Source organism: Dermacentor silvarum, chromosome 9 (assembly GCF_013339745.2).
Source record: "Dermacentor silvarum isolate Dsil-2018 chromosome 9, BIME_Dsil_1.4, whole genome shotgun sequence".
In the NCBI taxonomy this organism is placed as follows: Eukaryota; Metazoa; Arthropoda; class Arachnida; order Ixodida; family Ixodidae; genus Dermacentor; species Dermacentor silvarum.
The window spans coordinates 99,885,771-99,899,000 of record NC_051162.1 but is presented as its reverse complement, the minus strand read 5'-3'; the positions used below and the strand labels follow the sequence as shown (position 1 = coordinate 99,899,000).

Here is a 13,230-nt window from a genome sequence, read left to right as displayed (position 1 = left end):
CCAGTGCTGAAACTTCGCATGTCAGCAGCAGCACCGTAAAACACAGCCTATCAAGCGGTGGAAAGAGTTTTCAGCAGCACATGCTGAGATTTCGCGTCATCAATTTCACCGCTCATCTTGAGGTAGTAGTACATGTGTCCACATTCTGGCCTGACTGGCAACCGGAGTGCTAGAACGTATGAGCGCATGCGCTTCTACAGCGCGCATGGGTATGGCCGTATGGCCAGAGCTTGACTGGATGCATAGAGCTAAAGCAAACGCTGATACGGGTGCGCGTTTGTTATCAAGCAAAATGTCGTACCATTTTCGGGGCCTCCCTATCTGATGGTGTCAGCATATTTCGGCTGCTCTCCCAAACTGCCGCAGCACCTCCTGGCCAGCGCTGGTTCCTCACGGAACTTGCGTGGCAACGCACGCGGCAACGACAAACATTCTTTTATCGGTCAAGTAATCCTTGAAATAGTGTCGAGCTCAGGGGGCAGCACACGTCGCATTCGAAACCAATCACACGCCAATAGCATATTGTGATATCGTCACGAGGAGCATCCGCTGTCGCATTTTTTTTTTAATGAAACACCCGAATACTCTAAGCGGGAACGCAGGAGCCGACGGACCGTCCTGTTTGCGCGAGAATGGCGCCCAGCGACCTGTCGGAGTGGATGGAAACATAGTTTTATTGGCATAGGAAGGCTGCGTGCTTCACCACTTCTATTTGGTGAGCGTCTTTCTTTTTCTTTTCTTTCTTTTTTTAAGAAATTGGGGGATGACAATAGCTGCAGGTTTTCCAGCTCAATCCGTTGCTTCATTTTGGTGTCTTGGAAGAATTGTCAATTTTGCCCCTCGGGGGCCGCTTCTTCCACGTTAAACCTTCGAATGCTTGTTATGTAAAACAAAGCAGCGCACCCTATCGAATTCAAGTTATTCTAGAATTTCAATAATAAACTTGTACCAGCCACCGTGGCATAAATTCGTTTTATTCGCCTGCACCACTCCAAACCATTTCTCGATGATGCCCGTCAGACAGACAGACAGACAAAGAACTTTATTAAATAGGTCCTGAGAAGCCCTGCCCTAGGGCAGAGCTGCGGGCCGCTCCCACGTGGGGACGGGTAAGGACCGAGCCTAACCGCCGCATCGTGGGCTCTCCGGACAGCCCAAGTTTGTCGTGACAGGTCTGAGCTCTGGATGGCAGAGCTCCATTCTTCTTCCGTGATGCGAGAAGTTCGGAAATCGTGCAGCTCGATTTCTTTGATGCAAGTACAGCGTGGCACTCGAAGATAATGCCGATGTTCAAACGTGGTGCCGGTGTTATGTCTTTGTTGCTCGGCTTCTGAGGCTTTATTACACCCCACACTTGCGTTAGCACATCAGACGCGTTACAACGATGTTCTAACTGCGCTTGCGCCCTTAGAATCCCGCGTTAGAACCGACAATAGAGAGGGTGCAGCAAAATCGTGCACTAGCCCTTCACCGGTCCTGCATCTTTCGAAACGAACGACGTGGTTGAGCAGGCGCTATTGCTGCACCGCTGAAACGAATGGTATAGGGTGCAGCACCTCGTGAACTGGTTCAATAGGGGTAGGCCAATCGAGAAAATAGAGATAATTTATTTTAAGGAAGGCAGAGAGGTCGGCCTGAGCTAGCATGCTCTAGGCCAGTCGAACAGACCTATAGTGCTTTGCTTACGGCGTCCTGCTCCTGAGCGCGAGGTCGCGGGCTTGATTTATTTGGCTATGGACGCCCCGTTCCAGTGGAGGGGTCTAAAAAAAGCACTCGCGTGCCATGCTTTGTGTGCACATTAAAGAACCTTTGGTAGAAATAGTGTTTGCGTGAGCACGTTGGTTGCAAATGAAGTGAATCGTTTGCAGCAAAAAGCACTGACATGAACAGAAGTGAAGACTACACGCCGCTAGACTAGCAACAGGACGGCTAATAGTTCTTATACAGCATAGCACAAAGCAACAAATTAAGTGCCTTTTTTGGGGGGCATGCCGATATTCAGTTTCCTAAACTGATAGACCGGTTTTCCGCAGGTTGCTTTTTCATTTTCTGTCTGCAGTATTGATGGTGCACTGATTCATGATTACCCGCTCTCGTCATGGTCATGGCTTTTAACATTTCACGCATCAACAAGGATTCAGAAAAATACAAATTTCGCATTGGTGTCTTTTAAATCCTTGATGTCATGAAATGGTACGGTGCAGTATAGCAATTACGTTGAGGAAAGTAGATAGATGCGCGGCGCGGGTGACTTCTGAAAATGCTGCACGTTATCTGCCCATTTAGACACCTGCCTGTTGGTCCGGTGTATTGTTGTCCACATCATAAAGGTATATCGTAGATCACCCCTTTCCTGCAGGCAGTGTACTTTTTTTTTTGTGGTTGCCTGCGCATTGGTTATTTCCCCGGGTAATGCTGACTCTTGCACACATTTGAATCAGCCTTGTTTGGTGCTAGTCATGACACCGTGACACCTTCCTCTCTGGCTATCTTCTTTAGCGTGTGGGTGAGGCCGTGTACAGCTATGAGCTGCGGAAAGAAAAAAATTGAACACGCGAACGTGCGGTCATTCTGCGAAACGCCGGTGCAGCAAGCGGGGCCACCAATCGAAGCAAACCCACTCAGGCGCAGTGATGCCTGAAGGCAGTTTACATAACCAACTCGTAGAGACAAGCCGCACATAACGCCCACACATTGAAATCGATAACCACAAAGGCACCGCCATGTTGCTACGTTGTGCAGACGCGTAAATTGAGACAAGATGCGATTGAGACCATAGGCACAGTCAACTCGATCCCGAGCCTCCCTCGGTGTGATTGTGCATTCTAGTTCGGGGACCTTCAAATGTACCTTTTCACGCACCGTAACTTATAAATAAAAAAAAATATAAATCGCCATCGGATCTTTCTTTAAAATGTGTGGAATGAGCATTGCACATTGTCCATGCGCATGCGCTACGTGTAAATGTTTGTTTTCGCATCATATTTTCATTCTGTTTCGCGTTACGAAAACGAGAGGTAGCAACGTGGCACCGTCTTCACAGTTGAAACTATTTTTCGCCCAGCTTTTCCCTATACAGCTAGTACACTGACTCTTTGCCTGAAGGCGTGGCCTCGTGTCGTCTGCTAGTTTCTGGCTCGTCATGCCTGCGTTAAAATGACAAATTCCGCTTGCTGTACCACATCGTCTATGTGGAGAAGCCAACCTTTTGTTTGCAAACAGCAAGTGAAAGGCCGGCGGTTTCTTTAACTTCAGCCTTCCTGAAATGCATAGAGTTGGTTACTTTTCCGTTTCAGAGAAAAAATTTGTCCCTTCAATTAGTCCTAGCCTTGCACGAAAGGAATAAACTATTTTCCTTTAGAGAAGTTTGCTAAAGTGATGCGTTTGATTTGGCTCTGAATTGCAGTGCATTTGCGACGCGCAAATGCGAGGTTTGTTTAGAGCAACAACCATGCTCGTGCAAAACTGCTGCTACCCGCCGTGGTGGCTTGGTGGTCTTGGCCGTTCCCCTAGTAAGCCCGAGGGCACGAGTTAAAATCCCGGCCACGGGTGCTGCATTTTGTTGGAGCGAAATACATTGGGTGCACTTTAAAAAACACCAGGTGTCCAAAGTTAATCCGGAGTTCATGATATGACTAGTTTATGAAGTTTTCTTCGATTAGTTGATCGCATGACTTCTTTAGAGCGGCTTGCAGAACCTTGGTCACGTTGTCTCGTTGAACATTATTGGATTTCTAGGAGTGTTATGGAACCGTTGGCAGAACACAATTTTTATACACTTTTCAGCGCCAGTAAGATCCCGATAGCGGTAATTGCAGTAACATTTGCAAATAAAAACGGCATTGATGTTTGAACAACTTTCTGAATAAATTAGTCAACTCAGCTTTCCTGAACCAATGAGCACCTTTTCATCACGGCAGCATTTACGAGCATTGAATAAAGGTATCGACTGTCTATTCGGGATGTGACAGGGCACTTGAACAAGCCGTTTTGGGAGGCCGTGACTTAGCGAGGGATTCAAATGCTTCGCGAACACTGCGCGGATACCGCGTTTTAACGCAATTAAGTCACTCAAGTTGAACTTCCTTGATTCTTAGTAAAGTGTTATTCTTACTGTTATCACCATCATTATTTCGAAATGATTACACAAATATACAATGGACAGCGGGAAATGTGGAGGAACCAGGCTGGCAGCTGCCACCGACAGGGTCACAACTCCCGCATACGGGCTGCTAACCTCGTGCCCTCGTCGGCTTGCCCCGTGTGCGTTTTTTTTTCTCTCTCTCTTTTTCACCAGTTACTTGTTCAGAAGTAGCACCAGCGAAAAATGAATGGCACGTTAATTTTGAGAGGTGGGCGTTAGCCATACGCGACGCTGCGTAGGTTCGCGGGACTGTTTTGAAGTATTCTCCCGGTCTTACATTTTAGCGTGGTAGTTTTATGACGGGTTTTTAACGTTTTAATTTATTGCACGTGAAGAAATATGTAGTACCACTGCTTGTTACAGCGTAAGATGCAACTGATATAATTTTTTGATCCCGGGCACCACAGCCGTTGACAGGCCGCGCAAAGGGCGAGGAGGTCTTGGCGGTCTATGTGCAGCATTGATCCGTCGTTCGTAGAATATATGAGGGCTCACACTGCTCGTGAGCGCGCAGTCTCGCGGTATTTTTTTTTATTCGAATATCGCACGCTTTCTTTTGAAGCCCGGAAAAATTAAAACTGCAGCAGCTACCAGCGGGCAAAGAAATTATTTCAATTTCTCAACAGGCTCTACAACTTCTACAAAGAAAATTTTGTCTTTGAATCAACGTTTTAAGAGTTGGCCAATTATTCATCCGTAATCATTTACTTAAGCTCATGGTCAAAAAATACGTTCAGTTGTTCACGAGTACAGCGAACAATACTAAGTTGGTTGCATTCTCGTAACTCCCACGTGAATGTCTTTTAAAGTTTGGCCCGACTTAGCCGAAACGCCCCGTAAATTAGTTACAAAGCGGTACGCGTAACGTTCCTAGGAGCAGAAGCACCAGACGATAGCTATTGCCGCTGTGGAATGATTTTATACCCAATGGAATCAAAAACACAAGTTTTGTTGCAAATTCTTAGCCTGGTACAGGGTCGAAACTTGAAGGGTTTCGTGTGTGCTTTCCCGAATTCGACTCAATTTAGAGATACTTAGGGCAGCCATGCTCCCTAAGTATTTAGGGAGCATTAATGCGTTAATGTCTATTGCATTGCACCTAACACGTCGTAACAGCCTCAAGATAGACCTAAGCAACTGCCAGTAACTCATTATGTCGGCACCTTATGTTCCTATCGGAGATGGTCAGGTGCCCGAAGTTTCTCGATTCCTTTTAAAACCATGCTATAACCCAACTTCTCTAGCGTTACTCAAGCGGCGGCTTCAAAACTCTCGTAACTGTATGACTTGGTATACAACGTTGCATGTTCCTTTGGTAGTCATTGATAGTTTAGTTCGACCTTGCTATGCGTGCATGCTTTTGTGGTGTCTGTGAGCGATCATCCTATCTTCCGTGGCTGCAAAACAGCGAAAACCAAAATAAACCCGGTGTTTTACACAGCCCTGTCGGCCTGCCGGTTTATTTTGCGATCTATGGTCATCAGGCCATAAATGCTACTTGTAGGATGTTGCATTTTGACAAATAATCCCAGCAATATCCAAGGCTCCTCAGCTCACGTTTCCCAATCGTGCGGAGATTGTGAGCGTTCCCAGCCCGCCGATTGCTTTCTCCGCAAGTGGCGGGCCTTGGTTTGCCGCTAAATGCGTCGGAACTCCACGTTGTAAAATATTATACAGTCGACGGCAAGACCGCAAGTGTCGATCGAATATCCGAAAGGTAAAATTAACAAATGGGGGGGACATGAATAGATGAAAATATTCTTATTGCCTGAAGTATTCTGTTGTCATTTCCAGACTACTTGAATGTACTATTCAAATAATTATACACATCGTCGTCGGTAAATGGCTACCTCTACACTCTTCTCGGCTATGACAAAATCGCTAAAATACACCAGCCAGGGTACACAGCGCTCGAAGTCATCATCACTGCAGGACATGTCGCAGCCCCCCCCATCTGCTCCTAGGAAATCAGCAGCGCTCTCTGCTGAATTTCTTGTGTTTTCAAGTTCTTAGTTACCACTGCACGCATGAGGTGGCGCCGGGGGGGGGGGGGGGGGGTTGAATTAACCAAAACGACATGGTTTCGCGTTCGAAACAAACTAGGTTTCCTTTAATGACAGTGTATTTTCCCTCATTTGGACTTTCTGCTGCGCTCGAATGAAGTGAACAGTCGATTTACAGGGTTCAAAATAACGGGTGGCGACTGTATTCTAGCATTTATGTCGCAATGTCTGCGACGTATATGTGACGTTCATGGTATTCCAAGATGGCTGTCTGGAGGAAGTAGGAAGAAGAAAGAGAAAGGCAGTGAGGTTAACCAGAATATCGTCCGGTTGGCTACCCTACGCGCCGGGGGAATGGGAAAGGGGAACCCAAAGATAACAGGATCGCGTATATCTAGGAGGGCTGGAGAGCATGTTGTATACCACGTTGGGACAAATATGACACAATTCCTCATGAAACATTCCTTATAACATTTGCATGCGTTAGGATATAACGGTTCAATTGACACTGGCAAAGATATGAAAAGAGACGCAATTATTCTGATGCACTATGGTCACATCACCTGTTTTAACAGATGGCTGTGTTTTCGGAGGTTTATGAGCGCACGCGTGCCGTAAGCCAGGCCCGGCCTGCTTGGTGCTTCCGCGCATAGGCGTAACGCGTAACGCTTAGGCTTCCGCGTAACGCCTGCCCGTGGCAGCAGCGCCCAGACGGACCACGAGTGGATGGCATAGCTCAGCTTTTTAGGGGCGAAGCTCCTTATAGCGGCACCCGTTCGTCCCTCGTAGTAGTAGTAGTGTGTAACCAGTTGGCGTTGTGTGTCCGTATATGTATGTATACCCATATATATATATGTATATGTATAGTATAACCGGAAGCCGACTTCCGGTTCCGTTTCCACTTCTGCTTCCGGTTCCGGAAGCCAGCTTCCGGCTTCCGGAGAACGCTTCCGGGAGAAAAAAAAATTCCGAAAGTTGTGTCCGTAGCGCGGAATCGAACCACGGACCCCTCGCTTCCCAACGCGCGGCGCTAGCCCACTACGGCACGAAGCGGACATGGACACACGCACCACGATGACAATAAATACCCAACATTAACGAAAGACCGCGCGTTTCTAACGCGTTTGTGCTAGCGCGTTACGGCCCGTGTAAGAAGCTGGTGTAAGATGCTGTGGCCTCTCCGCCTTTACTCTCTCAGCAGTCGTGTGATGGCGTCGGCAAACGCGGTGCACGTTCCGGCATGTGTAAACGGCTGCGTAAGACGCTGTGGCCTCTCCCCCTTACTAGAGAGTACTGCACGTTTCTGACGCGTTTGTGCTAGCGTCCCCTTAAGCGGGAGATCCGATGATTCCCTCCGGAGCTTCGCCCACTCATCATCATTCACCCTGTGGATATGCTGTGACTTTTTTTAGCATGCCTTGATTGACGCGCGTTTTGTGACCGAATAGAGAGGTGGGAGGGGGGGGGGGGGAGAAAAGGAAACGCAGGGAGGTTAATCGTATGGGAATATCCGGTTTGATCTCGCTCTGGGAAAAAAATAGGAGGATAAAAAATTAAAGAAAGAGAGAGTCAATGTTACGGACGAGACATGTTACACCAACTGGAAAAAAAATCATGCTTTAGTGTTCTGTGTGCAGAAAACTTCACTGAAGAAGAGTTAAATTAATGGAACGGAAAAGGCTGCCTTATGGTGGGTTCCTTGGTCCAGAGCTCCACTGGCGTGGGCTGCCCGCTGAGACTAATCTATAGAAGAGCTATTTTCCCCTCCTCCAGATCGCAGTCCGCTCGCACTTGGGGACGCAAAAATATGCAAAATGCTGACAAAAGCGACGGCACGAAAGCAAGAGACTCACGCTCCGATTCGGCGTCCGACGCTCGAGAACCGGGGCGTTTCGCTGTGCCGTAGCACCGGGTCCGACGTCCGGCGTGCCGCAAACTGAGTGGGTTTTCGTCGTCTGACCCTTACGGCAACTGCACCGCTGGCGGGCTGGTTTCTGGTCACTTTTCTTTTATTTTATTTTTATACAGTACTGCTAGCCTCCAGATGAGGCTGTAAGCAGGAGTGGGTAATATAAAAAACAGAACAGTGTTCATGCATAGAAATCAAGACAAAACAAGCGTGCTACACAAACCGATAAGAAGTTAGGAAATGCACTCACGAAAAAGACCTACTACAACGTTCTCTGCAAAAAAAAAAAACTAAAGTACACGCGCAGCGCTTGAACCAGTGGCGATTGCAACTGATTGCAAAAATGATTACCACTGAAATGCTTGTACAAATGTATCGGTAGTCGGGAATTCCACAATGCTGGCTGATAGTCGGTTCTATTCACGAATTGTTTTCGGAAATAAAGAATTTGTCAATATTTCAGTACGGCAGGAAAATTCCTTTGTTTTTTATTGTGGTGCGATCGGATGGTTCTTCTGGACATTGGCTCTATATATGTGTGTTTGTGTATACCAAGTGTATCATGGAACAGCAAGTGCATGTACTTTAATCGGTCACGTTGGCGCTAATTTTGTAAACAATCTAGACTTGCTTTTTTAACCAGAACAGTCGCACAAGTAGGCCAACTATATGAACGGCACATGCAAACCTAACCGCTTTCTTTTGCACAGATTCTAGCTTCTTTATGTTGCCTCGAGTGTACGGATCCCAAACCATTGATTCATATATTCTATTAAAGCGCGAACAAAAGTTGTATAGGTGATAGCAAATTAGTAGAGAGCTATACGGAGTAAGGATAGTAGTTTTATCGGCTGTATGAACTTGGACACATTCACTTACTAACTGGATTAACAAGCATGGTGTCAGTGCGCACGGCAAACATGAATACAACCTACTCGACGACCGCAGGCAACCGCTGTCAAAACGCTGGCGTAAGCAAGCGCAGTAGCAGCAGCAAGCGAAGGTTCGTGCGGTCTATCGCTTCAACGGAAACAGCGGCGGAAGCACAGCGCATGCGAAGCTATGAGCCGTTTGCAGATCGCTTTCGAGATACGGTGCGGACGACCGCCCGCAACCGCGCCAAGTAAGCAGCTGCGGGCAGAGTAGAAGCCGCACCCCTCCCTCCCTCCAGCTTTCCTCCTTTCGTGTGCGAGACTGAGTCGCCAGTTCCCCTTGCGAGTGAAAGCGTGCTTCCCTCGCGCCCTTTCGCTCGCACATACAGCATACGGCGCGCGGCGACGATTTTATCGCCCTAGGACTTTATACGGAACCTCACGGCGATGACGACCACAGAAATCCGCTTGGAGTGTCCATATAATTGCTATCGCAATAATACGCGTGGAGAGGAGCGGGCTCAACCCGTTTTTGCATATTTATTAACTCGACTAGTTGAGAAAATTGTTCGCATTTTGTGATGCTGCTGAAGCAATCGAGACACAGGAGCTCCTTTCAAAAAAAAAAAGGATTTGCAAGGCACTGAAATACTACGAGAATAATTGCCTGAATAGACTTACCCAGGTCTCTTTTCATCAATCCCCTTTTCTTAAAACGCAGGACAAGAGGCGCAAGGTCGAACCGGGCACCCCTTAAAGCTCCAGGACTCTGGGCAAGATACCGGTATTTCAAGAGACATTGCTGAACTGCCATGGAAGGCCAGAGACGGCCCAAGACGATCCGCGGACGAGGACCTGCGCGACCATCTCACCTCGGGCCCCTGATTCCCGCGTACGCAAATACAGAAGAGGAACTTCGTCATCAGCCATTCAGGACCATGTCACAGCGGAACTCACGTCCACTTAATTTGTATTCATGCGTGCCGCGAGTGCAAACTCGACCGGGGAAGCAGTCGTATGGAAATTTCCAGGGCGCCGTTCGTCATCCGCCATCCTGCGTGGAAACCCATTATGCTAGTTCGGCATGCCGACGAGACGAACAAGTCATTCATCAACCAAACACACCTTACAGGGCTCAATATGAACACTTGTATCGTTCCTTTAAAGCAAGGCAGGAAAGAGAGCATTTCCAACAGCCATGTGCTCCTTACGGGAGCGTGCGTGCCGGACCTTACGCCTTGGCACCGGAGCAACTTGGACACTGGCAGGAAGAACAGTTGTTTCGTCAACACCCCAGTGGACCGTATACAGAAACCACATGTGCGCGGCAAGGCGCCTTATATCCGAGTGGCGTCTATTCCTACCGAGAACCACCTTTGGATGCAATGATGAGACAGAGAAACGTGGAGGAGCTATGGCCTGGGTGGGCACCAAGCGCTGACAATCAGCAGCTGTGGCTTAGAACGCCAGTCACCGAGTCAGGAACAAGAGTGGACCAAAGAGCTTTGCCGCTTATCAGTGAAATGGCATGTGCAAACTACCAACCGCCAGTGAGCCAGACAGCGTCAATAGCTGTAAGTCCGCTGAAACTGGAAGAGTTGCCTCTGGAACTGCAGGAGGAGCTGGCATCATTCGAGCAATTATGGGTGTCACTTACCGACGCGTGGTTTGGCATTCTGCAAGAGCCGACTTATAGCTTGGGTGCTTGGCCGACGTTAAATCAGGTGATTAAAAAGTTGATGCAGTCAGTGGTCGCAGATTACAGGGACGAGCAGGCTAACTTCTCACAGGATACGACCATCTGGCAGACACCATATTCTGTCACGCGTAGCCAAGAATGGGAAGAATCGGATAGCGATACTCAACTGCTGAACCCGGAGATGCCGCAGTCGTCAGCGAGCCTCAGTGGCTGGCAAAAGGAATGCTTTCCTACAAATCTCCCTTCTCGCGGCGAACACTGCGCGTTCAGCCCTCCTGAACAAGAGTGGACCAAAGTGCTTAGCCGCTTATCAGTGAGAGAGAATATCCCAGAAATTCAAAAATATACTGGATCCTCCGGCAAGAAACCATCAATGGCAGTTGACTTGGATCAAACATTGCAGGGAAAGAGCACTGAACTTGCGTCAGCCAACTTTGGAAAAGTAGAGGTCAACGTGATGGAGTCAAGAAATCCAGCTATCACGACACAAAGAGATGCGCAACAGTCTCACAATCCACTGGTCGAATGTGAGATGCCCCTCTTGGATATCACATTTGAGACACATTCTGACAATCCTTCGCCAGCTTTGGCGCAAGAAGCATCAATGACAAAGCCACAAAACCGAGAAAGATCGGGACAGGGGACCAAGCGGCCTCTACGAAAGAATCGTCTAAAGAAAGCAGCCTCTCTGGCGCCTGGGTAACCAAGCTGCACGGCACGCAACTTCCTCGTTTTCTGGGAAAGGCTCTTCAGGCACTCGTTGGACTGTAGCATGTATATATGCGAAACCTTCTTTCAAATGACTTCGCCACGTTGCTATACCTCGTAAAGAAATCCTGTGCCCTTGCGTCGACAACTCACGACGAAGAATGAATTGTCTGGCATGGAAATCACCGAAATCACAGCAACTTGAATATAAGGATTTGGCCGCAGGAGCTATGAAGACACGTGGTTAACACGACTGTCCGCTAAAGGTCATGTCTATGTGCTGGCCGAAGCAAGTGATCTCTAGCCGTCTTTTACCTCAATGACATTTTTAATCGTCATGACGAATAAAGGGTCTGATCATTTCACTTGTTGGACTTTATTAATGCACACGTACTCTCGGCCCGGCTGTTCCACGGCAGCTTGAATGTTCATGTAGCGCGCTCCCGGTATAGTCAGTGGAAGTGTGCGCTCTCACTAATCGTCTTTCCAACACTACGTCATGAGTTCATGGTGGGATACTTGAGGCAGTTTTCTCACTCTAGAGTGTGCAGCGTAACGTATTCTCTGGTACCCTACATATTTGTGTCAGAAGAAAACCAAAGAATCTTCTTTGCGAAAAGGAACAGATGATGCGTTTTGAAAACGTGAGGCTATAGTTATTCCATTGATTGATTCCCTGAATGGCTCGTTCCGTATGGTAACCAAAGATTGTAATTTAGAAAGTACAGCAGTTCTCTGATGATAGTGCAGAGCACTGGTAGACTTACAGAACAATGCCGTCTGCATTTTGTTATTGTCAACCACCTGCGTAATCACCGAAACTTAGTTGGCGAGAGCCTAAAAATACAGGGGTGAATGTATCGTTGTCGAACTCAAAGAATTTGTATAGGTGCGCCAGCCAACAAGGTACGATTATTTTCCTGACGTCAAGGCTAACGTCTTCGTTCAGCTTTCTCTGTGTCCCAGGTTTAGGATGAAACCTGAACGTCATGACAAATTTTATGGATGATCCCGATATCGGCGCTCATAGCCAAAGGTAATATTTTAGCTTGCAAGAACGAGCGTTTATTAAGGTGAAAACCTCGGATGGCTCATGGGACGAAAATTTGGCCGTCCGGGAAATTCAATGGCACACAATGTCGGGGTCGAACTCATTACCTTTAGTGTTAATTAAGGCAAACCTAATTAAGATGGAGTTAATTCAGGCACTCGAACGCACTACTTTCAATAGGAGTCGAACTCTCGGCATTTGCTGTTAAGGCACAGGCAATTATAGCTTATAGGATTGTTAACTGCGCTAATGAGATTGTCGAGGCAGATGGTGCACTCACAATCAAGTATTTTGCAATGAAAACTATTCAGATTTATTTCGATGATAGGACACTGATAAATAACAGCAAACAATGTCCACTGACGAATATTATGTTTAGAATTGCTATCGATCCTGATATTGCCGAAAAATTCTGGTTCACTGACCAACTCTGCGTGCTCTAGTACGTTATAACGTACATGGTGGATTGGATGACAGTTGTCGCATCTTTTGATTTTGTGGTACGCAGTCAATGGCGTGAAGTATTTGAAAAATGTTGGAATTTTCGAAAAGTGAAAATTCGATGTGAGAACCAAGCGAATACGACAATATTCGATTGGTTATGCAAAATTCCGAATATTCGCACAAACCGACTTTACCGCAGGTGGAGCTTGTACTTTATTCTTAGGTTGTCATTCACTAAAGCAGTGGTTGGTGGCGTGGAGCAGAGGTAGAACACCCGGCTTCTAATCTGAAGGTCGTAAGTTCCAATCCTCTTCCAGTCGACTACATTTTCAGGCATGGAGTGGCGGCTGACACCGGCAAAAAAATATTGCCGAGACGCAGCGGTCAGACCTGCGACGCG

At 47.4% G+C, this 13,230-nt stretch overlaps 1 protein-coding gene across 1 annotated transcript; it reads left to right on the top strand.

The window, feature by feature from the left end:
- The first annotated feature begins 564 nt into the window (after positions 1-564).
- On the top strand, positions 565-11,706 carry LOC119464867 (uncharacterized). Its single transcript, XM_037725758.2, has 2 exons — positions 565-715; positions 9,650-11,706. Exon 2 carries the CDS (start codon positions 9,741-9,743, stop codon positions 11,328-11,330), a length of 1,590 nt encoding a protein of 529 aa, XP_037581686.1. The 5' UTR covers positions 565-715; positions 9,650-9,740; the 3' UTR covers positions 11,331-11,706.
- Positions 11,707-13,230: the final 1,524 nt, after the last annotated feature.

What these genes read in the sequence shown, in the direction of transcription:
- LOC119464867 (XM_037725758.2), top strand. Translation starts at nt 9,741, where the DNA reads ATGGAAGGCCAGAGACGGCCCAAGACGATCCGCGGACGAGGACCTGCG.